Source organism: Passer montanus, unplaced genomic scaffold (assembly GCF_014805655.1).
Source record: "Passer montanus isolate IOZ18808 unplaced genomic scaffold, ASM1480565v1 scaffold47, whole genome shotgun sequence".
Taxonomy (NCBI): domain Eukaryota; kingdom Metazoa; phylum Chordata; class Aves; order Passeriformes; family Passeridae; genus Passer; species Passer montanus.
Genome location: NW_024369596.1, coordinates 5,539,622 through 5,565,764, shown reverse-complemented (window position 1 = coordinate 5,565,764; position 26,143 = coordinate 5,539,622). Strand labels below are relative to the sequence as shown.

At 55.7% G+C, this 26,143-nt stretch overlaps 4 protein-coding genes across 13 annotated transcripts; 2 read left to right on the top strand and 2 right to left on the bottom strand.

The window, feature by feature from the left end:
* Positions 1-35: 35 nt before the first annotated feature.
* LOC120508343 (TIR domain containing adaptor protein) lies at positions 36-5,540 on the bottom strand. Of its 4 annotated transcripts, none has more exons than XM_039721800.1 (6): positions 5,464-5,540; positions 2,293-2,376; positions 1,748-1,848; positions 1,530-1,584; positions 644-1,255; positions 36-503 (listed from the first exon to the last, which is right to left on the bottom strand). In XM_039721800.1, the coding sequence occupies exons 4-6, from the start codon at positions 1,534-1,536 to the stop codon at positions 460-462; spliced, it is 663 nt and encodes a 220-aa protein (XP_039577734.1). In that variant the 5' UTR covers positions 1,537-1,584; positions 1,748-1,848; positions 2,293-2,376; positions 5,464-5,540; the 3' UTR covers positions 36-459. The 4 variants fall into 4 exon arrangements, with proteins under 4 accessions (XP_039577734.1, XP_039577738.1, XP_039577737.1 ...); XM_039721804.1 differs by having other exon boundaries at positions 5,468-5,490; XM_039721803.1 differs by lacking the exon at positions 5,464-5,540 and adding an exon at positions 4,877-5,349.
* A 31-nt stretch (positions 5,541-5,571) lies between these two features.
* FAM118B (family with sequence similarity 118 member B) lies at positions 5,572-15,615 on the top strand. 7 transcript variants are annotated; one of them, XM_039721797.1, is made up of 8 exons: positions 5,572-5,752; positions 9,460-9,537; positions 11,474-11,726; positions 12,516-12,743; positions 13,900-14,028; positions 14,374-14,578; positions 15,061-15,120; positions 15,192-15,615. In XM_039721797.1, exons 2-8 carry the CDS (start codon positions 9,467-9,469, stop codon positions 15,401-15,403), a joined length of 1,158 nt encoding a protein of 385 aa, XP_039577731.1. In that variant the 5' UTR covers positions 5,572-5,752; positions 9,460-9,466; the 3' UTR covers positions 15,404-15,615. The 7 variants fall into 7 exon arrangements, with proteins under 7 accessions (XP_039577731.1, XP_039577732.1, XP_039577726.1 ...); XM_039721798.1 differs by having other exon boundaries at positions 14,293-14,578; positions 15,209-15,615; XM_039721792.1 differs by having other exon boundaries at positions 14,293-14,578.
* A 117-nt stretch (positions 15,616-15,732) lies between these two features.
* Positions 15,733-22,243, bottom strand: SRPRA (SRP receptor subunit alpha). Its single transcript, XM_039721791.1, has 14 exons — positions 22,079-22,243; positions 21,379-21,462; positions 20,446-20,609; positions 20,189-20,349; positions 19,914-20,067; positions 19,319-19,469; positions 19,050-19,156; positions 18,741-18,859; positions 18,388-18,474; positions 18,126-18,298; positions 17,413-17,626; positions 17,173-17,336; positions 16,949-17,047; positions 15,733-16,729 (listed from the first exon to the last, which is right to left on the bottom strand). Exons 1-14 carry the CDS (start codon positions 22,196-22,198, stop codon positions 16,601-16,603), a joined length of 1,926 nt encoding a protein of 641 aa, XP_039577725.1. The 5' UTR covers positions 22,199-22,243; the 3' UTR covers positions 15,733-16,600.
* A 642-nt stretch (positions 22,244-22,885) lies between these two features.
* Positions 22,886-26,054, top strand: FOXRED1 (FAD dependent oxidoreductase domain containing 1). Its single transcript, XM_039722123.1, has 9 exons — positions 22,886-23,104; positions 23,187-23,297; positions 23,373-23,491; positions 23,577-23,671; positions 23,837-23,938; positions 24,016-24,083; positions 24,168-24,316; positions 25,396-25,525; positions 25,599-26,054. Exons 1-9 carry the CDS (start codon positions 22,886-22,888, stop codon positions 25,956-25,958), a joined length of 1,353 nt encoding a protein of 450 aa, XP_039578057.1. The 3' UTR covers positions 25,959-26,054.
* The last annotated feature ends 89 nt before the right edge of the window (positions 26,055-26,143 follow it).

The window sequence follows — 26,143 nt, the reverse complement described above, 5'->3', positions numbered from 1 at the left end:
AACCGGGGACTGAGACAAAATCACGGAAAACCACCAACATTTAAAACTTCTGCATTTTCGTAGTCACAACGACTCCGTACAGCGTCACCGCCTGCCTCATCTCGTCCTGCCCACAGGCGCCCAGCAGGTTCCTTGTCAGCTTAGTAGGGGTCCTGGACCCTCAGGACAGAGAATGCCAGGGCAGTAAAGAGCTCTCATGACCCCAAGAACCACCCGATACCAGAGCTTAGTGTTTGTGTGATGGATGGCCCTGTCCCTGCTGAGGAGATTTTGGCCACCAGGACGTGGTGGACTCCGGTCTGCTGTCCCTCATGGATGTGGAGAGCTCCCTATCTTTGGTGCCAGGTCTGGTCTGAGCACCTCAGGTTTGAGCTCAAGGTCCAACGGGACATGCCAACACCCAGATCCAACGGTGACAGCTCCGAGATGCCCATGGGGATGCATCTTCCTCTCCCAGCACTACTCCATGCTTTTTGTGGAGCTCCGGCACAGGTCCTGGAGGTCTGCAGGGACAGCAGATGAGCTCCATTAGCAAACAGTTACTCTAAAAATCAGCTTTAAATAAATGTATGGAATCTGGCCCCTTCCCACGGTCCTCACCCCAGTGGAGTGACGTTTCACCAGCACCCCACAGGCTACTCACAGCGCATGACAGTGTCTCTGATCTGCCTGAAGCTCTTCTCCTTCAGCGCCATGTAGATGTAGTAGATGTTCCGCAGCTCCCTGGGATAATCCTTGCGATCCACGTCCTTCAGCACCGGGATGGTGCGTCCGTTGGCCATGGGAGCCTCGGCCAAGGCCTGGTGCATCTGGTACCTGCACCAGGGGTCCTGCAGGAAGCCGGGGGTGATGAGCATGACCCAGCAGTGGCTGTTCTGCACGGCATCGCACAGCTCCGTCACCACCGCGCTGCCCGCCGCCGCGTCCCGCAGCTGCAGGAAGCAGCGGAAGCTCTCGGGCTGCCCCTCCAGGTAGGACACCAGCTCCAGCACCAGCTCCACGTCCCCCTCGCTGTGGCAGATGCAGACGTCGTAGCTCTTGTCCCACCGGGGACTGTCGGAGGCGCTGATGTCCACTGATGACACGGGTGACAGGGAGATGGAGCTGGTGGCCAGGCTCGTGCCAGGAGAAGAGCTGGAGCTCTTGGCAGAGGACGAGGAGGAGGAGGAGGAAGGGGAGGATGAAGCAGAGTGGCTGGACTTGAGGCTTTCCGCTGAGCTGGGCTTGGGTTTGTGCAGGAGCCGCCTAAACCAACCTGCAGAGTGAGGTCACAGTGAGTTTTGGGGGTTCAGCACCCCTGGACTTCCCAAGCACAGCATCATTCAATCTGCAGGACGCCCCCAGTAGAAAGGGGTGGGTGGGTAGGATCTCACCTTGACCCCCAAAACCATCCTGGTCCCTGAACCTGAGCTGCCACCAACACCTGAATGCTGAGGCATCGTGAGGAGCAGCCCATGGGCACCCTGGTGTTCTGTAGGGGAAGGGATGCTGTGAGGGAGGGGACAGAGCCAGGTTATTCCCAGACTCACCAGCCATAGTGGGCAGCACGCTGCTCAGCCACTGACTGCCAGCAGGACACCTCTCCTGAGAGCAGAAAAGAGGAACACAAACTGAGAGCAAGAACTGCTTCATGGCAGGTCTCAGCCCAGTCTGTTCCAGGGATCTGCACCTCTGGGGTGCTCTTACAGCCCCAAAGTCACCCCCAGCACATCTGCCTCCCCAAAATGTGCTGGCAAGGAACACTTACCTCTTACTGGCTCTCTCCACTGGAGATACACACCTGCAGCAAGCGAGGCCAAGAGAGAATGGGGAGGAGAAACCCTCATTCCCATCAGTGGGAAAAGGATCCTGTGGAGGGGAGAAGTGGGAATCAGCTGGGAACACCCGGGATGGACTGGGTGCTGGCAAACCAAAGGCAGTGTGGGTGATGCCTGCCCTGGCATTCCTGTGTGTTCCCTGCCAGCTCACAGATTCCTCAGCACTGTGCTCCCAGCATGGTTTAGGGAGCCCAGACACTCCCTGCAGACACCCAGGAACAGCAATGTGGCAAACAGCTGCTGTTTTCCACTGCTGGCATCACCCCTTCCAAAATGAAACACCCCAAGTCATGCTGAAGCCTTTCCCCTACTCCAAAACCAGCCCAGGACTGCAGGAAATGCCCACAAAACCCCAGCACACCCACGGAAACCACAGTGCCCAAGAGTCACCACTCAGTGACAGCCAAAAGCCCAAGTGTGAGTGGAACAATGAGCACGGACAGTGAGCAGCAGGGGAAGTTGGAGGGATGCTTACCTGGAATGCAGGAGTCCAGCACTGGAGCAGGGAAGGGGATGCATCAGCCCCTGGGTTTGGCAAAGGAAGATCTTCTGGGATTACCTGGGTGGGAAAGGACAGGCAGGATGGTCACTCTCAGTCTGATGGGATCTGCAGTGAATGGCGAGGCTGATCCATCCCTGCAGCTGCCACATCCAGGAGCAATTCCCAGTGAAGCTCCCTGGGGTGGAAAGGAGGGCAGGGGCACCCACCTGCCTCCCCAGGCACAGAGTGGAGGAGCTCCCCGAACACCCAGGGGCCCCCAGCTGCCAGCAGCTCCCGCCTCTGCTGGGGAATGTGAAAGCACAGGCAGGATAAATGGGCTGGGGCTGCAGGGAGGGGAAGCCAAGCCCTGGCAAGGGCCTCCCTCCCACATCCGCCCCATGCCGTCACTGCCCGCGGTCACAGTGCCCAGCCCTCAGCAGCACCCATATCTGTTTTCCTCTCTGGTTTCCTGACTACATACAGACAGGTCCACGTTTGCCACTCATATTTATTTTGCAAGTTAAATTTACCTAGCAGTCATTTTTTCCACCCCAAAATCCCCCCTTTATTTCTCCTTCCCCAGGTCTCGTTCCCCTGGTGCTGCTGGTGGTGGCCAACAACTGACACTGCCTTCATCTCCTCATCATCCTCAACCCCTCCAGTGCCTGGGGGCTCCTCCTCTGTGCCCTGTGAGAGCTGAGCTCCAGGTGAGTTCCATCCCCCAGGAATCTGGCAGGTCTCCAGGGCCCACAGGCCCATCCAGCTCCCTGACAGGCTGTTCCTGGCACAGGAGATTTCCCCATCTCTTCCCTGCCTAGGGGACAATGCCTGGGCCTCTGAAGTGCACACTAAACCCTCCACCTGCTGCTGCAGTGTCACTGTGCCCAAGCCGGTGGCCCAGCACAGTGTGGAGGTGATCCATGTGTCCCACACCCCGTGGGACACCAGGAGGAGGGGGCTGGGGGGTCCAGCCCTGGTGCTGAATGTGTCCCCCCCTCTCCCATCTGAGTCCTCACCTGGATAACAGCCAGGCCCCCTGACCTGGGATCCCCAGAGAAGCTGGCCCTGGCACTCACACGGGAGCACCTCCAGAGTGAGCCCAGCGTGGACCAGAGCACAGAGCTGGCTCAGCATCTCCCTCACTGTGAACCCTGAAGCAGAGTGGTGGCCATCACACCCCACTGTACACTGTGGGGTCCCCAGCCTGCAGGAGCTGGGCCAGAGCCCACCCAGGTGGGTCCTCACCTCTGCCTCAGCAGGGAGAATCATAAAACCCCAGAACAGTTTGGGTTGGAAGGGACCTTAAAGATCATCTTGTTCCAGGTCCCTTCCAGCAGTCCAGGTAGCTCCAAGCACTGGCCTGTGCAGGGCTGGCAAGGGACAGATGGCCATGCTCACCACGTTCATGGAGAGGGCAGTCCCTGCCCAGTGCCCATCACCCCAGTTTCAGGACTGCTGCACCTGCCCCCAAAGCACACCCCAGTGTCCCCCATCTGCTTGCAACAGGGACAACAACCCCCACACCTCCCTGCCTGAAGGGAAGTATTTCCCTCAGGGAAAAGTCCCATGTCCTCTGACTCCCAAAAATATCCCCCCACCCCATTTAACCTCAACACCCCATGCCAGGGCTAGTCAAGACTCCCCTTCCTCAGTGCCACCACGAGCCAGCTGTGCCCCAGGGCTGAATCACCTCCTTGCTCAGCACACTGCTGTTTGCTTCCTCCCCCCCAGGGACCTTGGAGTCTCCTGGGAGGGAGGGCTGAAGGTCAGGAGATCCCCCAACCCCACCAGCACCTGTCAAGCTTTTGGGGACCTCATGCCCAAACCACTTCTGTGTCCCACAGGTCTCTGAAGAGCTCCTGTTGGACACAAATGTTCCTCCATGCCAGCACCTGGCTGTGGCTTCCACAGGTATTTCCATGTCCACTCACCCACCACCCTCAGCAAAACAGACCAGGGCACAGTAGCACAGAACACAAAACCATGTGAAATGGGGGGCTCCCTGATGGCTTTGACCCCTTGCCATAAACACCTCCCCATCCCCAAGGATTTCCCAAGCCAGGCCATCTCTAAGCCCCAGGAGGCACCTTGGGGGTGCAGGAGCAGGCAGGATCCTCCTGCAGGCCCCCAGCCCACCCTCAAACAGCCAGAGGAATGCAATGAATGCAATGAAAAATGCAATGAATTCCCTGAGAGACACTGGGCTCCTCCCCACTCCCTGCCACTACCTTGGCCCACCAAGCAGGGGACACCAGCTGGCCACTTGGTGGCCAAATCCCAAAGGAAAAAGCACAAGGCCGGGTGGTGCCGAGCCCCACAGGGACCCACAGGCTCCACCAGCCATGGGCCCAGCACCACTCACCCCACTGGGACCCATTTCCCATTAGTCCCTGCCCTGACCTACTGCCACCACCCCAAAAATCCACTCCTCACCCGAGGGCAGGACCCAGAGGAGGGCACGTCACCTGTCTGTGTGAGTCACCCCACCTGGAAACCCCAGAGAGGGAACCTGGGTGAGGGTGAACCCACAAACCCTAAACCCAACAGGCAGCACCATGGGGATCAACCTCCACCCTACCTCAGCAATAATATACTCATTATTAATGGAGTAATTAAGCAGGCACGGCTCTCTTCACAGCAGCACCCTGCTGAAATCCCTGCAGCAGCACTTCCACAGCCCGTGGTTTGCAGGACTGCCTGAGGAATTAAGAAACGGTGAAGACCAGGTGCTGCAAGGCAGGGTGAAATAAAGGTGGTTCTGGTGAGAACACACGGCTAATTTCGTCCCTAAAAACCACGAATGTTTCATTTACGGTGCCAGTACACAACAGCGCGCAGCCGCCCGGAAAACAGAACCGTTTTCCTCCTGGAAAGCTCTAAGCACACCCAAATTCCGCCACGCGTACGCCTGAAGGCATCAGAGCGGCCCAGGCACCGCCTGCACCTCACGGGGCTGGAGGCGCGGTCGCACATGCACCAACCCGGCCCAGGCAGCGGCGGCGGGCGGAGGAGGAGCCCCTGAGGGGTGGGGGGGCACAGGGGGGCACGGCCGGGCCCGGACGGACGGACGGACAGACAGACAAACAGACAGACGGACAGACAGACAAACAGACAGACGGACGGACAGACAGACAGACAAACAGACAGACGGACGGACAGACAGACCCACTCAGCGCCGCCTCCCGGCCCGGCCCGCCACCGCGCATGCGCCCGCGCCTCCCCCGGCCCCGCAAAGCGCCACGAGAACACCGCCGCGTTCCCACGCCTGGCCCCGGGCCGGGGCGAGCCGGGGGCGAGCCGGGAAGCCTCCCCGCCGCGCCGCCGCCCTCCATAAAGCTGTTTTGTGTTGATGCGTCCCCCTGGGGAAGGAGCGTCGGAGTCTCCCCGCCTGCTGAATGCCCGTGTTGTTGCTTTTCCCGCAGCTGTAGCGAGCAGGGCACAACGGAGAGCACAGGTAAGGGCGAAGGTGAGCAGACCCCGCGGTGTGAGCCCGCTTCCCTTTGCAGAGCCGGCTCTGGAGCAGCGGCGTGTGCCTGTGGGACACAGCTCCGGCCTTTGCTGTGTCACTGCCTCTCCCTGCTCGCGGAGCCCTTGGGAAGCACGTGGAGAATCACAGCGCTGGATAAAATCCTCTGCTGTGTTTTGTCTCACATCCAGGGAGGGTGAATCCTGTTTTTGTGGCTTGGGCAGGAGCAGGGCTTGTCCTCGGTCCCTTTGTCCCTGGAGCCTGTGTTTTTCTAGGATGGTTTTGATCCGGCTCCAGCGCAGTTCCCACGTGGAGGGGTAGGTTTGGGAATTGGCCAGGGACAGCTCAACTTCCAGCTGAAACAAAGTGCCTTTTACACTGTCTTATCCCAGCACCTTAAAGGCGCTGAACTGAAGAGAAGCTGGGAATTACATCTCTGCTGGTGGCAGTTCTCAGCGCCCAAATAAACTGAAAATAATGAATGAGCAGTAGGTCTGTACTTGTTTCTTTTGGGAATTTGTGGGCGCTCTTCTGGAAGAGCCCATCTTCCAGCGAGGTGCTGGATCACTTGGCTTCAATTCTGAATATCCACGTGTAGCTTCAGTTCTGTGTTGGGTGCTGGGCATGGAGATGGTGTCAGCAGCGACTTCTCCTTGAGGTGGGGGAGAAAATGTTCCCTTCATTCCCCGTTTTGGTTCTGCAGGTTGGGCTCTGGTGTTGACTGTGCTTTGCAGAGCTGCAGAGAGGTTTTTGTAAATACACACCCTGTGTGAACCTCGGCCTTCCTTTGACACACGTGGTGCTCAGGTGTTTGTTTTACCTGGGATACACCTTCATATTTCCAACGTTTCTGCAGCTGGATGTGTCTGTGTCACACAGGGAGCTGCTGTGGTTGGGTTCCTCCAGTTTTGGTGACTTGGGCACAGTTTAAAGCTGAAGTCTGGAAGGCTTTAGGATAAATTAAGGGATTTCTGTGGTGTGGATGGAGAAAGAGAACACAGCAAACCCACACAGGGAGTCTTTTAATCCTGATAAAAGTGATGGGGACAAGGCTGGGGCAGGGAAATGGGGCAGCTGGCCAGGAATCCATGGAGTGTTGTGTTTACAGTCTTCAGCTCCCTGTAGTCTAAATAGCTGGAAAGTTCCCAGTGTCTGAAGAAGGCTGGAGAGACACTTCTTATCTTCTGAGTGCCTGTGGCTCCCTCTCCTCCGTGGTACCTGTGTTCCCAGGGGGAACCTGCAGTACCTGCTGTGTTTTTTTCCCATGGCAGTGTCATGCTCTGTGGTAATTCCATTTAATTTTGGCTACCTCAGCTGTGCCAGCACGATCCGTCCCTCTGGCAAGCAGAGTTTCTCCCCAGGACTGAAAACCAGAGGTTTCTATTTCTTGGCTGAATCCCCATGAATTCTTTTAAAGACCTGTAATAACTTTTTTTTGGAACTAGACTGTATTTATAATGGGGTTTTTGTTCCTTTATGGCTCTCTCCACTAAGTAATAGACCTGAAGGTTGAAGGTCATTGTATCAGAAAACCTTACAAGGTGATTATAATTCCAAAAGGTGTTTTTTCCTAAGTTTAAAATTGCTTTTGAAATGTCATTTAGAGGCACTTAAAATTGATTTGATGGCTCCATTCCTGCTGTTAATAGCATGGGAATGTGCAGGGTGAGTGAGATGGGAGCAGTGCTGAGGCAGGTGGAAGCAAACAGGGGAGCTCTAGGTGGGAGTTTACAAACAACCTTGATATTCGAGGCTCAGCTGGTGATTCACAATGCAAAGATAATTATAAGCTTAAATTATATCCAATTTAGAAAGCAAGGAAGGATTTACCTTCGGCTGTAGCTCTGCTTCTGCCCGGGGCTGAGGGCAGACCTGGCACCATCAGGAGCTCAAACTTCCCTCTGAAACACTCCAGTTGTCTGTTGTTAGTCCCTGCCTCATTTAAAGCATCTTTGCACCACTAAATAAAATCTGGCTGGCTTTGTGGAAGCAGCCTGTCCTTCCAGAAGAATCTAAAAGGAGAGGTGGGACCCTCCTGGGAAGGAAAAAGGGGCTTTCCCCCCTTTGTCCTGACTGTGCTTGGCTGCCTTCACTCAGCGGGGACTTGATGGTGAATCTGACAGATCTGTGTCCAGCAGGTCCTCCTCTCTTCCCGAGAGTCTGCTGTGGTCTTTGGAGATGTAACCCCCCAAAACAGCTCACCATGAGGCCTGACAGGCTGCAGGGATTCAGGGGGGATGAGGCTGCAGAGATTCATTGTCAGAACAGCACTGAGCTCCTGGGCTCAGTGTGGCTTGGAAAAATACAGGGTACAATGTTCACAAGAGGGTGTGATGGAGGAGCCCTGCCTGGCATGCACAGAGGGGGCAAAACCAGGAGATTCCTCACTTGCTGAGAGCCTTTGACACTTTTATCCAAAATCTGAGCCCTACAGTAAGACCCAGTAAGATAAAAAGATTTGATGTGATGAGCAGCACACGTTCAGTAATGTTTCAGGAGGTAGGTAGTGAAAACCAGCTCTCTGAGGTGTTCTGCTGTTGGTACAATGATTTATTTTTGAGCAGGGTGGTGTGGTGGCAAGTGTCCCTGCCCATGGCAGGGGGGTGGAACGACACGAGCCCTGAGGTCCTGTCCAGCCCAAACCAATCCAGAATGCCATTGTATAAAGTTTTCCGAAGGGGTCAGAGGGTAATGGCTGCACACACAGCGTATCTGAGCGTCTGACAGTGTCACTTTGCCCTGTTCTCATCATCCAGAGCTGAAAGGTGGTGCTTTCCTAGAATGCTGGCTGATTTCTCACATGATCCATGCCAGCACTTGCAGGTCCTGCCTGGAGAGACCTGCCCATAGTCACCTGCTGGGCTGCCAGGGGGCAATCATGGCATGGCACCTCTAGAACAAACCCTCGGATCTCCCTGAGATAGCAAAAACTCAGTGATTTTGAGTCAGCAGCTCTTCCTCAGCATTTCCTCTGGCCAAAAGCCCTTGTCTAGCAGAGTTTTTGATGGACTCTTCATTGCAACTGGCAAGGAAAAAGCAGAGGAGGGTGAACAGTTCTGTTCATTTTCATTCCCTTTTCATAGACTTATTTGGGAGAAGCAGAGTGGGAGAGTACTGCGTGCTGGCAGAGCTTGTGTATTTTATGTGACGGGCTGTTGAAAGAGTTCTCAAAGTGCACTTCCTTTCCGTGGGCTTTAAGGTCATTTCCCAGTGCTTGCGGACTCACAGCGGGCGGGGAAACCCTTCTCTCATCACCAGGGAATGAAATGCTCTCCGTGGCTTTTTGGAGCCAACAAAAATCTCTTTGTCTTCTCTTCCCTCCCACTGTTTCCCAAGCAGCAAGTTTGCTGACAGGCCTTGTCGGGAAGGGGGGAGTGCTGCTCCAGGATCCAGCTCTCGCGGAAAACGAGCGGCTGAGGTGAAACGGAGGGTCTGGCAAAGTGTGCTTTGCTGAGGCAACCACACCTGGGAAAAACAGCCAAGGATTTTATGGTAAAAGAGGTTAAGGAAGAGGATGAGGCTGTGGGACAAAGTTCAGAGACGAAAACATGCAATTCTCAGCCCAGAGGTGATCTTGGAACGATAACAAAGCTGAGATTGATCCACCTGTGCAAAGCTGGGTCTGTAAAGCCTTGTTGTCCAGGTGGTGTTGTCCTTGTGCAGTGACTTGGCTTGTGGTGATTTGTCTGCTACAGAAACTGGATGGCTTCTACGGTGAGCCTGGGCAAGGAAACATTGTTGGAAGATGGAATGCCACCTGCAAAAAAGCCCAGGTAAGTTTAATTATGCTCCAGTGAGTTTGTTCTAACAAGAGCCTTTTCCTTTGCCTCGCATTGTTCTTTAAGGATTGTGACCCCTGGCGACCGTGGCTGTTTGGTTTCCTGATCCAAGAACTGTGTGCTGGCTTCTGGCCATGCCCTGGGTTTTCCTGCTGTTTGTGGAACAAACACCTTCACACCCAGAATGTTCTTTTTTGGGGTTTTAACGCTCAGCCAGGGAATGGGGTTGCTCTCATGGCTGTATTTTGCTGTCCTGTCTCCATGGTCCTGTCAACTCGCTGTCAGCTTGGACACAGTGGTTGTGCTTTTTCACTTGAGTTGGGTGGTGGTTTCCAGGACAAGGAGTTACTCAAATTAGTATGGTTGAACTGCATGTGAAGGCTAAATAATTCACTTTGAGGCTCCCTGTGCTTGGAAGTAGGTGGTCTTACAATTCTGTGAGTGGAGTCTGACTGGTGGATAATTCTGTCTGTCAGAGACTCAGACTGTGGCTGCTGCAGGCTCAAAAGTTCTTGTGAACAGGCAGCTAATTCAGCTGGGAGGTTGTCTCCCACTAATTTGATTGATTTGCAAGTTCTGGAGGGCTGCAGGATAGTTCTGTGTGGTCTCGAGGTTGATTGGTGACCCTGGAATGTGCAGAAGAGACACTGGGGGATGATTTTTTCCTTGCTCAGGATATCAAGGTAGAAACAAGTGCATTTATCAGCAGGGCAGGCATGCAGGACATTAAGACTTGGGTATTTGTTATTATTTTGGATTTCAGTCCCTGTATTTCCAATAGTGTTTTTGTACTAGCTCTTTAGCCTGAATACTAATTTACTCCTCACATAAGGCTTGCAGTCCTCAAATTAAGCCCTGTTTATCAGCAGTAACAGTGAAGCCCTCCTCGAGGAAAGGGTTAACAAGTCTGTTTTCATAGGCAGGGGCTGAGGGAAGGCACAGCTCCATCTGTGTGGTGTTGGTTTCCTCTCCCCTTCTCACTAAATATCACGTGTTTGCTGATAAAGCCCATTTCTTCTGTACAAGTTGCTTTCCCAGGCTGCTGCTCCAATCCTGGGAAGCTGCAGCAGGTCCCCGCTGCAGAAAGCAGCTGGACACCAGGCAAGGCAAGGCAAGGAGCAGCACATCTGCTCAATAAATGATAAAGGTCATGTTTAAAAGCTCTGTGCAGGTGTAAAGCCAGGAAAATAGGGAGGAAGGGAGGAGGAATGAGGAGAATACAGCCCTGCAGCCCTTTCATGTGACTCTGTATCATCTGGGATATTCCAGAAGATTGGCCTGGAGCATCCTGCTGACATACAGGCATCACAGGGAAGGGATTGCTGGTACAGCTGAGGGGGTTCCTCAGCAAACTGGGGCTGGGCCCCTCCAGGGCAGAGCTAGGAGGAAGCCTTCCCTTGCTTTTGTCTGTTCTGGGATAAGTGGAGCTTTGTCTCAAGGCCCCTGTTCTGCACCTTGTTTAAACCAGATCTCATTTCGGACCTGCATGGGATCTGACACGTTTTATCTCGGGACACAGAGCGTGTGTGTGTCTCATTCTCTCATGCTTTCCCATGCCCTCCAGCCCTCCATGTAACTTTTATTAATAGACTTCCCTTATTCCAGATTTTTAGTGGATTAGCTTTGCTGCAGAAGCACCCTAGGGCATCATTGACTTCCCCAGTAACCATCCTGGTAACAGATTTGATTCCCAAAATTGTTGTAATTACGGACCTCGTATAGGGAGCATTTGTGCTGCTGATCCATGCAGCTGCCTGCTGTCCTTTAAGGATACCAAGCTGCTCCTCTCATGCTCTTTTTATCAGAGAGCCCCACTGGATATTTAAAATTTAGGCACTGGGTACACCCCTCTCCCTCAGTCTGTGTGCCACCACCCCAGGCACCCTTCCACTCATGGTGGTGCCAGCTGTGCTCCTTTCTCCTTTTGCAGGAAGCTGTTGCCAAGTCTCAAAACCAAGAAGCCTCGGGAGCTTGTTTTGGTGATTGGGACAGGAATTAGTGCTGCAGTTGCTCCCCAGGTCCCAGCGCTGAAATCCTGGAAGGGGCTGATTCAGGCTCTCCTGGATGCTGCTATTGACTTTGATCTCCTGGAAGATGAAGAGAGCAAACGGTTCCAGAAGTGTCTACATGAAGACAAGAACCTGGTCCACGTTGCCCACGACCTTATTCAGAAGCTGTCTCCGGTCAGTGTGCTTGTACCTGCCCTGAGCATAGCATCTGGCTTTTGGAAATAGCCAGATCTGGTTCTCCAGCAATGGTGCCCCATCCCAACAATTCCTCTGTGTACATGGAGCCACAGGTGCACTTACTGTGCCAGGTGCCTGAGACATAACCCTGCTGTGGGCGTGGGGTTTGGGTATGTCACCTGTACCAAGATGATTAAAGGGTGGAGCACCTTCCTGTGAGGAAAAGCTGAGAGAAGTGGGATTGTTTAACCTGGAGAAGAAGGCTTCAGTGGTGACCCAATTGTGGCCTTCCAATACCTGAAGGGAGCTGACAAAGATGGGGAGAGACTGTGGACAAGGGCCTGGAGTGACAGGACAAGGGGGAATGGCTTCACACAGCCACAGGGCAGGGTTAGATGGGATAGTGGGAAGGAATTCTTCCTTGTGAAGGTGGTGAGACTGCCCAGAGCACCTGTCGCTGCCCCATCCCTGGGAGTGTTCCAGGCCAGGCTGGAGGGGTTTGGAGCAGCCTGGACAGTGAAAGGTGTCCCTGCCCATGGCACAGAGTGGTATGAGATGGCACAGTGGGCTTTAAGGTCTTTCCCAACCCAAACCAGTCTGGGATTCTGTGATCCTAAAACTATGCTGAAGGAGAGCACCCACCCTGGTGCAGCCAAGGCTCTGTGTTTGCCCTGCAAGGACCCAGAGCTTCGCAGGGCGTTGGGGAAGTGTGGGTGGTTTTTCATGGGGTCATTTGGTGTGAGGTGTTACAGGGCTGGCTCTGATCTCCATCTCTCCCCTTCTCAGCGCACAAGCAACGTTCGCTCAACCTTTTTCAAGGACTGTTTATACGAGGTGTTTGATGACCTGGAATCCAAAATGGAAGATTCTGGGAAGCAGCTGCTTCAGTCTGTGCTTCACCTGATGGAAAACGGGGCCCTTGTGTTGACCACAAACTTTGATAACTTGCTGGAGCTCTATGCAGCACACCAAGGGAAGCACCTTGAGTCTCTTGACCTGACTGATGAAAAGAAGGTAAAGATTATTATTTCTTTTGTCAGGGACTCTGGTGGTGCAGAATGTGCTCTCATGGTGCCTGAGGACATTGTACTCATTATAGTGGTTTAACTGGTGGCAGACAAGCTCCAGGCAGAGGCTCTGTCCAGGGCAGCAAGCAGAGGAATGAGGAGGAATGCTCCTTTCTGGACCGCTGGTTTGCTGGCTGCCATCCAGTGCTCAGGAGGAGTGCTTAAGCCTGCTATTCCTTTGATCTCTGTCCTTGAAACTTCTGGCTTGGCCTTGCTTCCACATAAGGCTCGGGTTGATGTTCCAGCCCATATGAGAAACTCCACACGAGATGCAAAGCTGACCTTTTTATTTTTATAAGGTGCTGCAAAGTGCTTTTTGTGGTGGGTGTCCAGGGCTGCAGCCTTCAAGGCTCCCCTTTTGCCCCTTGTCCTCTTCTTGCAATGGCTGGAATGGCTCCTCCTGCAGCACTCTCAGAGCTATTCTCTTTATGCAAAAATCCCTCCTCCTGCCCCAGTCAGGCTGTGAAACCCTGAACTCTGCACCTGCCCACCTCATCTCTCCATCATGGGTTTTACTGGTGGGGAGCATCTCATCCTTCTGTTTGCATGTTAAACACCCCCAATGTCTGTGTCCTGTGCAGTCCTTGCTCTCTTTTCATTCTCATTTCTGTGCTTCACGTTTCCTCCGTGACCTCTTAATCTACATGGCTGGAAGTACTTACAGTGTTACAAGTAAGCATTCTAATTATTGCAAGCTTAAACGAGCTGAGGTCTGCAGGAGTAAACCGAGAGCCTGGGAAGCAGCTGTCTGAAATGGAGGTCAGCTCAGCTGATGACTCCCTCAGAGCCAGTAGGGGCCACAAAATAAAACTTGGTAGGCTTGAGAAACATGCTGACGTAGGATTTGTTGTTTTTTTCCCATTTTTCTGGTCAATCTGGCATTTTGATTCAGTCTTCTCATCACGTTCACCAGTTATCTGAAGTGTTGACCCAAACGAGCACCACAGGCTGTGGCTGCAGGCCACGGTGTAGAGGCTGATGGAGGAGAGAAGATGAGGAAGAAGCAGCCTCTTTGGAACGTTTCCCCAAAATGTTACATTTAGCAGTGCTGTGGGCACCAACGTGATGTGTTCACAGACATTGCTGCGGGTTTTGCTGTGCAGGTGCTGGAGTGGGCACAGGAGAAGAGGAAGCTCAGTGTCCTGCACATCCACGGCGTCTACACCAACCCCAGCGGCATCGTCCTGCACCCGGCCGGCTACCAGAACGTGCTGCGCAACACCGAGGTCATGGTGAGCCACGCTGGGGCCAGCCCTCGGGGCTGCAGCTCCCCCTGGGCCAACAGCTCAGCTCAGTTCAGACTGAGCTTCAGAGGGTGGGGGAGAATTAATTAGAAATGGGAAATAGGAGGGGTGAATTGCCTGGCTGCTAAAGTGCTGGAACACTTCCCACACTTGCTGAAGGATGGCGTTGCTGCAGAGCCTCCCCAGGGGTAGGGCAGGTGCTGTCTCTTGTGAGGATGAAGCTCACCTTGACCATCTTTCCCTTTCTTAAAGCGAGAGATTCAGAAGCTGTATGAGAATAAGTCCTTCCTCTTCTTGGGCTGTGGTTGGACAGTTGATGACACCACGTTTCAGGCCCTGTTTTTAGAGGCTGTCAAGCACAAGTCAGACCTGGAGCACTTCATGCTGGTGCGGAGGGGGGATGTGGATGAGTTCAAGAAGCTCCGTGAGAACATGCTGGACAAAGGGATCAAAGTGATTTCCTACGGAGACGAATACGCTGACTTGCCCGAGTACTTCGAGCGGCTGACAAGCGAGATTGCCATGCGGGGCCGCGCAGGTACGGGGCTGGGGGCTGGGCGACCCTTGGCTGGCACCACGCAGGGCAGACAGGGCTAGTAGCCCCCGTTCTCCATGCTATGTAGAGATTCCTGAAGCCTTTTTTTTAAAAAAAAATAGCAAATATGTCTCTAAGCGTAGCTTAGAGGATCTGCGGGTTACTTTTCTGAAAACACTGTATGTTTTAACAGTTTAAACAGCTGTGCTGCCTCCCACGCCTGCCTCCCAAACTTTGTTTTTCATGTGCAGCTGTTTGTTCCCTTTTTAGTGAAGGGGCATTTAGTCTCACTGACCCTCGTGCTGCTCAGCCTGAGCCAATGCTTTTATAAAAGAGGTATCACTAATAAATGATAAAAATGGGGGAAAGTGGGTTCACTGGCCCAGGTGTTCTGAGGGTTAACCCAGCAGGAAAGGAAAGCCTGTGTGAAACCAGCACATGAGCAGCTGGCTCTGCACCTCAGACTGGTCTCTGCTCTGCCCCAGGTGTGCCCAAGGAGGGGCAGCAGCTGAACGGCTCTGCCACTGCCCACGCTGAGGTAAAAGGTAAGGAGGGCTCTCTGGAGCCAAGGGGCTTCACCCTGGGTTGCCCCCTGGAGTCCCAGGCAGGTTTTCAGTCTTTGCTTCCATGCAGGATGCAGCCCCTGATCCTCAGCCCTGCCCAGGCCCTGAGCTGTGCCAGGGGCTCCTGGGCCAGGCCAGCAGCCCTCAGGAGCCCAGCACTGTCCCACTGTGTCCAGCACCAAGCCAGGACCCTCCCGGCAGGGATGAGGCCAGGATGGAGCCACCACAGATGAACACCTGGTCTAACACAGTAATCGTGGTTTGATGAGGCTGCACGTGCCTGCAGAGCACGGTATCCCTGAGGAAGCTGCAGCCTCCTCTAACTTCATACCTAGTGCTTTTATATTCTGTATTTCAATTAAAAAATGAAACTTGAGCTTTTTTTTTTTTTTACTGGAAGCTCTAGTTTTCTAGTCCTGTCTTTTTACTGTACAGTATTTTGTATGTTGAAGTTGTATTAAAGGCCTGCTCACTGAACTTTGGCTGCTGTATCATTTAAAGGCCCTTTCACACCTCACACTGCTGGGAGTTCATCTCCCCCCAACCCAGTAGGAAACACGTCCTGGCTGGAGGCAAGTTATTTATACACAGAGAACAAATTATGAAGTTTATTTTATATAAATTATGTCTCTTAGCAGACAGCATTCAATTTATTGCACTATAGCACATCTGCAATACAGAGCTACAAGACATCGTCAGAGGTTTGTATTACTCAGTGTAGCACTTCCAACCGGGATCAAGAGGCACTCGGAGCGGGGAGAAAGGGCAGGAAAGCAGCAAGCAGCCACCATTCTCTTCCAGTATTAATGTGGTTTGGTTTTTTTTCCTTTTTACTAGCAAATAACGCCAAGACCAGTGGGCAGGGGCCAGGCAGGGCACGCTGCCTTCCTCCTCTGGACCTGGCTGCTGCAGCTCTCCAGCTCCTAGCCAAATACATGGCGTCTGGGGACCCTGCTTCAGAGTCCGGGTGAGGACAGATATGGGGGACTTTAAGGCAATTTAGCATGTCCCCTCCAGCTCACACAGGCCATCACCTTTTTTTGGTTTATCAGCTTCGGTGGAGCTGCTACGAGCAGCAGCATTAACAGCCAGATCTAACACTGCCCCTAATTCCAAGTCCCTCCTGCCTCCTCCCTAAGCTGGTCTAAAAATCAAAAGCAGCTCAATAGAAAGCCTTCAAACCCACCAAAAAGCACAGCAGATCCTGGCACCGCCCACGCCCCCGTGCAGCACGAACAATACAAAGCTCTGGATTCGGCTTCCCCGCAAGGGAGCCTGTGTCACTGGACACAGAATGGAGGAACCCAGGGACGGGCTTTTTCCGGATAAAAGCGGGTTTATCCAAAAAAAGTACTCCTCATGCTGCTGTTCCTCCATTCTGTTCTTCACTACACGGGAAAGACTAGTTGGTGACAGGGTAAAGCAGGTTCTTCTGGGACATCTGCACACAGCGATTTGGTGTTTAGGCCTTCATGAGCGCTGCGACCACGGCCTTGGCGTTAAGGCTTCGCAGATCACAGTAGGTTTGTCCGGTACCAACGAAAACGATGGGCTTGCTCGTGATGTAGGTCATGGAGATGGCTGCACCCACCTGCCGGGGACAAGCAGCACCATGAAACCCACTGCTCCCCTCAGGGAGCTTCTCATTCATTCATCCCCCACGTGTGGAAACCAGACTTCCTAATTTGGGTTCAATGGCTTAAACACAAGGAGGAAGTGCAGGAGTGCCCTGTGTTTGAAAATTCCCGTCTCTCCCCTCCAGTCACTGTCAGACAATCTCTGTGCAGAGTCACCTCAGCAGCCTCCTTACCTTGTCATCGATGGTATCGAACTTGGTGAGGACGATCCCATCGATGAGCCGCGGTGTCTGGGCCATGGAGTGATCAGCCAGGGCCTTGTTGAACTTGACCTGAGGGAGGAAAAAGATCCGAGAAAAGCGTTTGTGGTGCTGCCACCATCCAGTTCTCTGGTAAAACCTACAGAAACAGGTTCTTTTCCCTCTTAGTCTCTCAAGAACAAAGCCTCCACACTCACCAGCTGATCCACAGCCTCGTTTCCCACCAGTGCTTCCCCAACAAACAGGACCAGGTCGGGAGCGTTGACAGCGATGAGCTTGGCCAGCGCGGTCATCAGGGGTGCGTTGTCCTGCATGCGTCCCGCCGTGTCCACCAGCACCACGTCAAAGCCCTGGTTGCGAGCTGGGGCGGCAGGGAGGCAGCGTGAGGCACGGCGCTGCCCCGGCCCGGCCCCACCCGCGCCCAGCTCCGCGCCTACCGTAGGAGATGGCCTCCATGGCGATGCCCGCAGCGTCCTTGCCGTATCCCTTCTCGTAGAGCTGCACCATGGTGCGCCCGCCGTGGCTCTCGGGCGGGTGCAGCGCGTTGAGGCGGCGCGTGTGCGTGCGCAGCTGCTCCACCGCTCCCGCGCGGAACGTGTCGCAGGCCGCAATCAGCACGCTGAAGCCGTTCTCGATGAGCCAGAACGAGATCTGCAGGAGGCAGCACAGCAGAAAAGCCTGGTAGCAGCTACACAGCCTGACCCCATCAGCCCACTCCTGTGATCCAGGGTATTGTACTTGCAGGGTGCCCAGACAAAGGAAGGATGGAATGAATCTGACTCCATGTTCTCAGAAGGCTAATTTATTATTTTACGATACTATATTATATTAAAGAATATTATAGTATACTAAAGAATACAGCAAGGATACTTACAGAAAGCTAAAGAGATAATAATGAAACTCGTGACTCTCTCCAGAGTCCCGACACAGCTTGGCACTGATTGTTTCATTTGGTTTCTGCTGTGAATTATTTTGACTCAATGGCCAATCTCCAACCACATTCCAAAGGAGCAAAACACAGGAGAAGCAAATGAGATAAATTTGTTTTCCTTATTCTTTGGGGCATCTCAGCTTCCCAGGAGAAAAATGCTGGGCAAAGGGATTTTTCAGGAAATATGAATGTGACACCAGGGTCCTGTCCTGGTCCTACCTTGGCCAGGTTGGTGGACTTGCCGACGCCGTTGACGCCGCAGAAGGTGATGACGTAGGGCCGGCGGTGGCGCTGGGCGTCCATGACGTCGCGGAGCACGTCCACGCGGCGCTGCGGCTGCAGGATCTGCACCAGGGCCTCCTGCAGCGCCTGCTTCACCGTCGAGGTCACCGCTGGGAAAGGGGATGGAAAGAGGACGTGTCACGCACGGGGAACACTCCTGAGCTCCAAACCACACACGGGATGCCACACAGGCACTTACTGGTGAACGTTCCCATCACCTTCCCTTCCAGTTTCTTGGCCACAGATTCACAGAGCTGCACTGCGATCTCAGCTGCCACATTTTTAGCTTTGAGAAAGACAGAACAGGGAGTCAGTGCTGCTGAGAAGGTTATGTACACCCCACATGGGTGTCAAGGGAAGGATGGAGTCAGTGTGCAGGATTCCCACCAGACCTGACTGCTGCCCTCTCGAGGGCTTCTCAAGGGTGAGAAAGGAACCCACCACAGCTCCTGTGGGCAAGAATATCCCAAACCATGGACACCCCCACCAGGGCCCACCCAACAGAGCACAGGGAACTGCCACTAATCCCTCACACCATGGACCCAGATGTACCAATCAAGTGATCCTTCATCTTCTCCAGCACAGGGTCCATGTCCTCTCTGGTCAAGCTCTTGGAACCCACCAGGCCCTTCAGCATGCCAAACATGCCCCCCAGGCCACCCTTCTTCACACTGTGGAGAAGCAGAGGAGTTACAGTGAGGTTTGAAAATGATAATCTGCAAAGGTTAGATGCAGAAGGACTTGCCCTGAGAGGACAAATGCACCAGTTTGTGCTTCCTGCATTACTGGTTAGACTGGAACAGGAGTTACGGAAGAGAAATCAACAACCATGTGACAAGAAAGGGCTGTGTGAGCCTCTACCTGGGTTTTGAAGGGTTCTGAACAACTTTTTCCTCTTCAGCTTCATCATCACTCTCATACTCCAGGTCATAGAGGCGGCCAGGCTCCCGATTTTTATCCCCCAGGGCCTGCAAGGGGAAGAAGCAGCTTTATGAGCTGAGTGCCACAATCCTTGCTTCATGTTTCTTCATGATCCCTTCTCACCCAGGCACAGAGACTGGGCTGGGTTCATAATGCCCAGCTGATCCCAGAGAATGCACAACAGCAAATGGAGCCTGACTTTTCCTTACCATGTCATGGTCAAACTCCTCCACAGGACAAGCCTCTGCGCTGCCGTTGGTAGCAGAATTACTGTAATCAAGTACTTTGGCATTAGAGTTCCCCAGATCCCACACCCGGGGCTTCTTCCCCTTCTCCTTCTGTGCGTCGGGCTTCGGAGATCTGGTGGAACAAAGACCAGAAACATTGTGTTCAGTGCAGGGAAGCAGCAGCCATCACCTCCTTAGGAGACGTGAAAAATAAAAGCCTGGATTACCCAAAAAGGCAGAAATTGACCAATCTGATCTCCAGAGTTTATTTATCTGAACTTTAATCCCATATGGCAGCACTTCCCTCAAGCCAGGTATCCATGCACTACTGCTGTCTGCTCACTAAACACAGGTCTCAACCTCTCCCAATGTTTCTGCTGTCCCAGCAAAGAAAATCAGGTTCTATTACCCATCCAGGACACGCAGGTGTCTTCTCTCCATTTTTTCAGCAAGGAGGGAAATCAGGGAAATAAGGTCCAGGAAAGTCAGGTCTGGTTTCCAGGGGTCACCAAAAGAAGGGATTCAGCCACGGCCTAGTTTGAAGCACAGGCAGACTGACCATGCCCTCATCACCCACCTGGACTTCTCCCCAGCTTTCATGTGTCTCCTGAAGAATTCCTCCCGGTTCTTCTGCAGGATTTCATCCTTGGTCAGTTCCTCCTTTTCCCCTGCTGCTGAGAGCTGCTTGTCACCCGCAGATGCTTTAGTGGGTGCTGCCACAGCTTCAGTTCCTGACAGGAAGAGCCCAAACACAAGCTCAGTCCAGCTCCAAGAGGATTGGGAAAGCACAGACTGCAACACATTCCTCTGGAATATTTATTTCCCTCCCATTTATCTTCCCCATTAACTCACCATCCTTTTTGGAACCTTTGTTCTTCTTGTTCTTGACCTTCTCCTTTGGTTTCTCCCCTCGGGTTTCAATCATACACTTGACAGTCTTCTGGGATTTCAGAGACTGCTCAAACGTCTTCATTACCGTGGGAGCTCGGACTTTGCTGCTCTCCTCTGCATCCCTGCAGGGAGGTGACCCATTAGCCTGGATTTCAGCTCTTCCCCCGCTCCCATCTCCGCTCAAAACAGAAATTTAACACAAAACCCAAGCTCTGTACCGGAGGAGGCGCATGAAGTCATCTTTAAAATCAAAGGTGCCATTTAGGAGGCCCAGGGCTCCCTTCTGCTGGAACTCGTTGCGGTACTTGTCCCTGAACTCCTTATGGACGTCGTCTATCAACTTGTCCACGTAGGTGAGAGTCAGGATCTTCTGGAAGCCCACCTGCCAAGGAGCACGGCCAACACACACTGCACCTGCAGCTCGTCCCACAGCAGCAAGCAAGCAAAAACTTCTCTGTTTCATTCAGAGCTCTTTAACGTGGGCAAGCTTCAGCCTGCACTTGCTGCTCCACCTTCCCAGGCTTTTAAAATGCCCCCAAAAGGTAAAAAAACAGCCCAGAGCTTCGCTTCAACAGGTGACTGTAACACACAGAGGCTGTCTCATGGCAACAGGGACACGTAGGGCCAGGGCAGAAAGCCTCTAGTTTATCTGTGGGTCAACAGGAAAGGTTGTATGGATTTATGGAGATAAGGTGCCAAAAGGCTAAAAAAAGAGAACACTAAATGGTCCATAAGGTAAAGGGAACAACACACTTCTGGCTTTTTTTCAATAGCTCTGGCCAAAGTGAAGTTTTACAAGGCTGCAGCTTCTATTTGAGGTTTGATTAGTTTTAATCCTGTTGCAGATGATTAAAATAAGCTGCTACTGCAGTGGCATTCAGCTGACAGACACCCATGTCCCCCTTCTGGGGGGAGCCTGGCTGCACTGGGGTCACTGCTCAACATCCCCCTGCACTGCTCACCACAGCCCCTCACCCCCAAAATCCCAGAGACGGAGGAGCCAAACCAGTCTGGGAGCTGAGCTCCAGCCCCAGGCAATGTCAACAGCTGTTTGCTCAAACCCCAGCACAGGGGAACTGTTCCCCTCTGTTCTGGGACAATCCCCTTCCTTCGGGTTTGGGGGCACGTGGGGGGCTGCAGGGGGCACTTACCACAAACACCAGCTCAAACTGGTTGTCCAGTTTGTACTTAAGTGTGAGGGCTTCATGGGTGAAGGAGTTGTTGCCACCTCTCTCCTGGGGGAGAGCAGCTGTCAGAATGGCACCCACCATCCCCTCATGCCAGTCTCGCCCCTCTCCCCACCACCACCCCTGTCCCACCCTTTCCCAAAGCAGCCCAGCATCCCTTACACACGACCCCACACGCCCCGGGCAGGCGATCCCACCCACCCCGGGGTGGTCGTGCCCCCTGTGCCCCGTCCCGGGCAGGTGATCCCACCCAAGCCCGTGGCCTCCCCAAGGTGATGCTCCCACCCCCGCCCCCAGATGGGTGACCCCACACCCGTCCCCGCTCCCCGAGCCGGTGGTGCCGGTGTGTCCCCCGCAGGCGGTCCCAGCTGTGCCGGGCGCAGTGCCAGGTGCCACTCACGGGAGCATCGCCGGGCCGAGCCCGCTCCCCGGGCAGGCGGTCCCGGTGCCCATTCCCCGGCCAGCTCCGTGGGCCCAGCCCAGCCCCTCTCCCTCCCCGGGCAGGCGGTCCCGGTGCCCATTCCCCGGCCAGCTCCGTGGGCCCAGCCCAGCCCCTCTCCCTCCCCGGGCAGGCGGTCCCCCCGCGCCCCTCCCTCAGCCGGGCGCTCCCTCTGCCCCTCGCCGCGTATGTGACCCCTACCCAACCCTCCGCGCCCCGCCCGACCTGCAGGAGGACGGAGCGGATGAGGGCGTTGACGGGGGCGGTGGCGGCGGGCCCGCGCACGCCCTGGAAGCACCAGAGGACGAGGCCGCCCTTGCTGAAGATGGTGAAGAAGTCGAGCATGGCGGCGGCGCCGGGCCCGGCGGGGCGCACACGTCGCTCTGCCCCGCGCTTCCGCCGGAAGCCCCGCCCCCCCGCGCCATTGGCGGGACGGCGGCGGGCGGGGGCGGGGCGAGGGCCCGGCTGGGAATGGGGGAGAGTGGGGAATGGGCGAGAGTTGGGAATGGAGGTGCTAGGAATGGGGTCGCTGGGAATGGGGGGCGCTGGGAATGGGGGCGCTGGGAAGGCTACGGGCGTGTATGGGAGGGTGCCAGAGGGGCCTGGGGGTGATCCCTGGGGGGTGGCAGGGGGCACTGGAGGGGCTGGGGGGAATTGGGCGGCTGGCGGCAGAGGGCACTGGGGGGTTCCACAAGGCCCAAGGGAACTGGAGGGGGGTCCCAGTGGGGACCGGGGGTCCCAAGGGGACGTGTTGCAGGAACCTGCTGGAGGTCTTGGGTGATTCCCAGCGTGGACTCTGGACTCCCAGTGGGAGGGACTGGTGTGATTCCAGGTTACTGGGCAGCGGTTCTGGTGGCTCACAGAGTCCCGGGGCATTTTCCCGGTGGCCCGGGGGACCTGGGGGCAGCCTGAGGGGTGCCCTGGGAGTGGGGCAGAGGGGTCCCGAGGGACGCCGAGGGCACGGGGGCTGCCAGCCGTGCCCAGGCTCGGCAGCCCCGTTCCGCCGCAGAGCTGGGGCAGAGCCTGGAGCGCATGGCGCAGACCCTGAGGGATCAGCTGCCGGCCGCGGGCAGCGGCGGCCGGGGCTGGACCCCCCCGGGCACCCACCCCGACCCCCGGCCCCCCGACGAGGCCGACGTGGTGGTGGTGGGCGGCGGCGTGGTGGGCTGGTCCGTGGCGTACTGGCTGAAGGTGCTGGAGGGCCGGCGGCGGCACGGCATGAGGGTGCTCGTGGTGGAGCGGGACCCCATGGTGAGGCACCCCCTCCCGGGGCAGGGTGTGGCCTTGGGGACCCCCCTGAACCCCTTCTCTTCTGGGGGGTCCTCTCCGTCAGTATTCCAGGGCCTCCACGGTGCTGTCGGCAGGAGGGATCCGGCAGCAGTTTTCCCTCAAGGAAAATATCCACATGTCGCGTTTCTCTGCCAGCTTCCTCCGCGACATCAATGTACGTGGGGCTGTGTGGGCAGGGGGTGATTTGGGGAGTCCAGCCCCCTCAGTGTGGGCCTCTGTCTCCTCACAGAACTACCTTGGGGTGCCGAACGAGCCCCCCATTGACATCCAGTTCCGGCCTGGGGGATACCTGTTCCTCGCGTCCCCCCAGAACGCTGCTGCCCTGGAGGCCACCGTCCAGTTCCAGAGGTGGGGGACCCACATGGGACCCTCCCGGGGGGGTTTTGGGACTGGGGCTCATCCTGACCCTCCTCCACATGCTGGCCATCCCCAGGGATGAAGGGGCGCAGGTGACCTTGCTGTCCCCCACCCAGCTGAAGGAGAAATTCCCCTGGATGAACACGGAGGACGTGGCTGTGGCGTCCTATGGTATGTGAGAGGATGGGGCAGGGCATGGAGACCCCCCTCAACATCCATCCTCATCCTCCTGCATCCTTCACCCTGGCTTTATTTATGGAAGGGGAGCTCCAGCCCCACACAGTGCATGCATTGGAGGGGTCACACAGTAGTTTCCCCCCGTGTTTCCCTGCCCAGGTCTGGAGGATGAAGGCTGGTTTGACCCCTGGACACTCCTCAACGCTTTCCGGCGCAAAGCCACATCCCTGGGAGTCCAGAGCTGCTCCGGGGAGGTGCGAGGTGAGGGATGGGGGTGCACAGCAAGGCTTCCCCCCTGCCACCCCCAGGACCACCCGCCTCACCCCCAAACCCTCCAGCTTTTGTCACCTCCACCACCCACATGATGTCGTCGGCACCGCCGTCTGCGCGCATCAAATACGTCCACGTGAGTGTGTGTGTGTGCCCCCCAGCTCCCAGGAGTGCCCGTGACCCCCCCTGCAGCCGTGACCCCCCGTCTGTGCCCTCCCAGGTCCACATGGCAGACAGCCTGGAGTACCAGCCGGTCGCCTGTGCCATCGTGGTCAACGCCGCGGGCGCCTGGGCGGGCAAGCTGCTGGAGGCAGAGGGGCTGCCCAGGGGGCTGTGCCAGCCCCCGCTGCCCATCCAGCCCAGGAAGAGGTACTGGGGGTCACACAGGGACAGCCTGTGGCACCCCTCTGTGGGGTCAGCTCCTGGGCTCAGCATGGGGGCACACCCCAGAAACTCCTTTTCCAGGGGGTGATGCCCCTTGGTGCTGTTTTGGGGGGGTGCTTTAGCACCCATCCCCCCTGTGTCATAGGGGAGCACCTCAGCACTTCTATTTTGGGGGGGTGTCATCCTGGCACCCTCTGTCTATGAGGGCGTGACATGAACCCCTAGGTACTATTTTGGGGGGAATCACAGAGTGGGACACACATCCCAGCACCCACCGCCCTCCAGCTTCTGGGGGGCATGGTGAGCTTCCTCAGTTTTTTATTTGGAAGTGGGGTCTTGCTGGAGCTCCCATTATTCCTCAAGTGCCCCCAGCTCCAGTGTCCCTGTTATGTCCCCATTATCCCCCTCAGTGTCACCTATTGCTCCCCAGTGGCCCCAGTGTCCACAGTATTCCCAATAACCCCATTATTCCCCCAGTGCCCCCAGCCCTGTCACCCCCATTACCCCCACAGTATTCCAATTATCCCCCCACTGCCCTCAGCCCCTCCAGTGTGCCTGGGAGTGACAAGACCCCCCAGTGTTATTTTTGTGGGGGGGACAAACATTTCAGAGTGGGACACACATCCCAGCACCCACCGTCCTCTAGCTTCTGGGGGGGATGGTGAGCTTCCTCAGTTTTTTATTTGGAAATGGGGTCTTGCTGGAGCTCCCATTATTCCTCAAGTGCCCCCAGCTCCAGTGTCCCTGTTATGTCCCCATTATCCCCCTCAGTGTCACCTATTGCTCCCCAGTGGCCCCAGTATCCACAGTATTCCCAATAACCCTGTTATTCCCCCAGTGCCCCCATTACCTTGCCAGTGCCCCCAGCCCTGTCACCCCCATTACCCCCACAGTATTCCAATTATCCCCCCACTGCCCTCAGCCCCTCCAGTGTGCCTGGGAGTGACAAGACCCCTCAGTGTTATTTTTGTGGGGGGGGACAAACATCTCCACATCCCAGCCCCACCGCAGCATACTGGGGGGCGAGAGGAGCACCTCTCACACTCTGTTTGGGGGTTCCCCAGGTACGTGTTCACCTGGCACTGCCCCAACGGCCCTGACCTCTCCAGCCCCTTCCTCATCGACACCTCTGGCGCTTATTTCCGTCCGGACGGAGCTGCTGGGAACTACCTGGGCGGGATGAGCCCCCCCGAGGTGAGCCCCGGGGTCCCCTCGGATCACCCACCCCCTATTCTTCATCAGACACCCCCAGCTCATCCTTTTCCAGGAGGAAGAGCCGGATCCCAGCGACCTCTCGGTGGACCACGATTACTTCCAGGAGCAGATCTGGCCCCGGCTGGCCCAGCGCGTCCCGGCCTTTGAGTCCCTGCGGGTCCGGGGCTCTTGGGCGGGCTACTACGACTACAACACCTTCGACCAGAACGGGGTGCTGGGCCCGCACCCCCGGCTGGAAAACCTGTTTCTGGCCGCGGGGTTCAGCGGCCACGGGCTCCAGCACGCGCCGGCCGCCGGCAGGGCCGTGGCCGAGCTGGTGCTCAAGGGCCGCTACGAGACGCTGGACCTGCGCAGGCTGGGCTGGGACAGGCTGCTGGGAGGGCAGCCCCTGCAGGAGCACGGCGTGGTCTGAGGGGGCCGGGGAGGGGGAGACTGAGGCACGCCATGGGCCCCCTCCCCGGGCCAGAGGCGGTGTGCTGTAGGAATAAAATTAATATATGGGTGATGAGCGTGCCAGAGAATGAATGGGGGGGCCACGCCTGCCGTGTTCCCTCCACCAGTGCCACCAGTATCCTCAGTTCTAATGTCCCCATTGAC

Coding starts and splice junctions, on each gene's coding strand:
- LOC120508343 (XM_039721800.1), bottom strand. Junction 504..643: donor CAGAGACACTGTCATGCGCT/GTGAGTAGCCTG, acceptor CTGTCCCTGCAG/ACCTCCAGGACCTGTGCCGG.
- SRPRA (XM_039721791.1), bottom strand. CDS start 22,198: ATGCTCGACTTCTTCACCATCTTCAGCAAGGGCGGCCTCGTCCTCTGG. Junction 18,475..18,740: donor GATGAAGGATCACTTGATTG/GTACATCTGGGT, acceptor TCTTTCTCAAAG/CTAAAAATGTGGCAGCTGAG. Junction 17,048..17,172: donor ACGAGGCTGTGGATCAGCTG/GTGAGTGTGGAG, acceptor TTCCTCCCTCAG/GTCAAGTTCAACAAGGCCCT.
- FOXRED1 (XM_039722123.1), top strand. CDS start 22,886: ATGGCGCAGACCCTGAGGGATCAGCTGCCGGCCGCGGGCAGCGGCGGC. Junction 23,105..23,186: donor TGGTGGAGCGGGACCCCATG/GTGAGGCACCCC, acceptor CCTCTCCGTCAG/TATTCCAGGGCCTCCACGGT. Junction 23,939..24,015: donor CTGCTCCGGGGAGGTGCGAG/GTGAGGGATGGG, acceptor CAAACCCTCCAG/CTTTTGTCACCTCCACCACC.
- FAM118B (XM_039721792.1), top strand. CDS start 9,467: ATGGCTTCTACGGTGAGCCTGGGCAAGGAAACATTGTTGGAAGATGGA. Junction 11,727..12,515: donor TTATTCAGAAGCTGTCTCCG/GTCAGTGTGCTT, acceptor TCCCCTTCTCAG/CGCACAAGCAACGTTCGCTC. Junction 14,029..14,292: donor TGCGCAACACCGAGGTCATG/GTGAGCCACGCT, acceptor CCTTTCTTAAAG/CGAGAGATTCAGAAGCTGTA.